Below are 1,958 nucleotides of genomic sequence, written 5' to 3' on the forward strand. Positions count from 1 at the left end.
CACGCAGACGCTCGTCAAGTACATCACGTTATTGATCGTGACGATCCACTGGTCCGCGTGCTGCTTGCGTCTCGCGACGTCGATCCACCTCGACAAGTGCGGCGAGCACCACGACAAGTGCCCGGCCACGGTGCTCACGGCTTCCAAGTTCTGGGCCGACGGCGTCTGGCCCCAGTACCTCGCGGCCGTGCTCTGGGCCTTCCAGTGCCTCCAGGGCGAGTCCGCCGCGGAGACGCACGTCGAGCTGCTTTTGAACGTCGTCGTCATGCTGCTGGGGTGCCTGGAGCTGGCCTTCATGCTCGGGGAGCTGACGAACACGCTGACGAACCTCGACCCCGTCGGGAACGAGTTCAAGCTCACCTTCGACAGCCTCAACGACTACATGACGAAGAAGAATTTTCCGATAGCGCTCCGGCTCCGACTGCGCGAGTACATCATGCTCGCGGAGCCCGTCTACCGCGACAACTACTACCGCGCGCTGTTGGAGAAGCTGTCGCCGCGCTTAGAAGCCATCGTCGCGCACCAAAATTTAGGCAACGTCGTCAACCGCATCCCCTTCTTCGCCTACACGGTGCAGCGCGCCTACGGCGTCAACACGGGCTCGCTCGTGGCCCTGAAGCCGTCGCGCGACGTCACGGACGCGGACGCGGGCGCCGCGGGCGACGTGCGCCTGGCGCACGTCGTCAACGTGCCGACGTACCTGAAGTACGACGTCGAGTACGTCGACGACGCGTCCGTCGAGACGGGCGTGTCGCACGCGCGCGTCGTCGTCGACCGCAACGACGTCCTTCTGCGGACGAAGATCCAGCAGACCTTGTATCAACGGGACCACTTCGTGATAGCCGTGGCCCGTTTGTTGGAGCCGCAGCTCGTCATGCACAGCGACATCATCGTCTACCGCAACCTGTCGCTCAACGACGTCATGTACATCGTCGAGACGGGCTACATCGTCCTCTTCGGCGCGGACCCGTCGCGGAGCGAGCGCGTGCTCGTGCGCAAGTCCAACGACTCCTTCGGCGACGACATCGCCATGAACGTCGGCGGCAAGGAGCCCGTGCTCCGCCAGTTCACGGCCAAGGCGAAGCGGAAGACGCGGCTCTTCACGTTGGGCAGCGGCCGCTTCAACGCGCTGTTGGAGGGGCCCACGTTTTCCATCTTTCGGACCTACATCTCGCTCTACGGCCGGTGGATGCGCATCCGCATGGTCCTGTTCCGGGGCCTCAAGTCCGGCCAGGTGCGGCGCAGGGCAGCAAAAGAGAGCGAAATTCCCAACTTCAAAGGCTCATATCTCGGTCGTTTTCCACTCGTTTCGGCTGATTTTTGGACGGGCGATCATCTCTCGGAAGAGTCTTGAAGCGTGGATGTTGTGTTTGCAACGCGCGCGCGCAGAACACCCACGTTGAATCGACGTTGAACCACCCTTTTCCAGGTGCGGCGCCAGCTCACGGCGCTCCGGAGCCGCGGCGCGCTCGCGATGCTCGGGGCCTCGAGCACGACGTCGAGCACGTCGAGCACGCCGCCGCCGCCGCCGCCGCCCGCGGCGCGTATAGAGGCGGCGCCGCTCGTCGCCGCGCTCCTGCGCCTCGCGCCGGCGGGCGACGGCGAGCTGCTGGCGGCCTTCGGCGCCGGGGACGCCGCGCACGTCCTCGACGCGCTCGCGGGCCGCGTCGGCGCGCCCGTCGCCGCGGCCGCGGCCGACCCGGGAGCGCGCGCGACGCAGCTCCGGACGCTGTGCGAGGCCGTCTGCCGGGGCCTCGTGGACCTCGCGTTCCGCGGCGCGGCGCCGCCGGGCGTCGCGCCGTTGGTGTTGGACCTCGCGGCGCGGCTCCGGGGGCGGACGCCGGTGCCCGCCGCCGGCGACGACGGCTACGACCGCGACGACGACGACGACGACCTCCGCTACCGGCCCGCGGGCGACAGGGCAGGAAAAGAGTGCGAAATTCCCAACTTCAAAGGCT

The 1,958-nt window shown here is 67.3% G+C and overlaps 1 protein-coding gene across 1 annotated transcript; it reads left to right on the plus strand.

Moving 5' to 3' along the window:
* Positions 1 to 265: 265 nt before the first annotated feature.
* AURANDRAFT_65454 (hypothetical protein) lies at positions 266 to 1,932 on the plus strand (the record flags this gene model as incomplete). The annotated part of the gene is made up of 2 exons (XM_009040262.1): positions 266 to 1,234; positions 1,430 to 1,932. Coding segments are annotated over 2 exons (1,472 nt in total), but the record flags the coding sequence as incomplete, so codon positions are not given.
* Positions 1,933 to 1,958: the final 26 nt, after the last annotated feature.

Source organism: Aureococcus anophagefferens, assembly GCF_000186865.1.
Source record: "Aureococcus anophagefferens unplaced genomic scaffold AURANscaffold_14, whole genome shotgun sequence".
In the NCBI taxonomy this organism is placed as follows: domain Eukaryota; class Pelagophyceae; order Pelagomonadales; family Pelagomonadaceae; genus Aureococcus; species Aureococcus anophagefferens.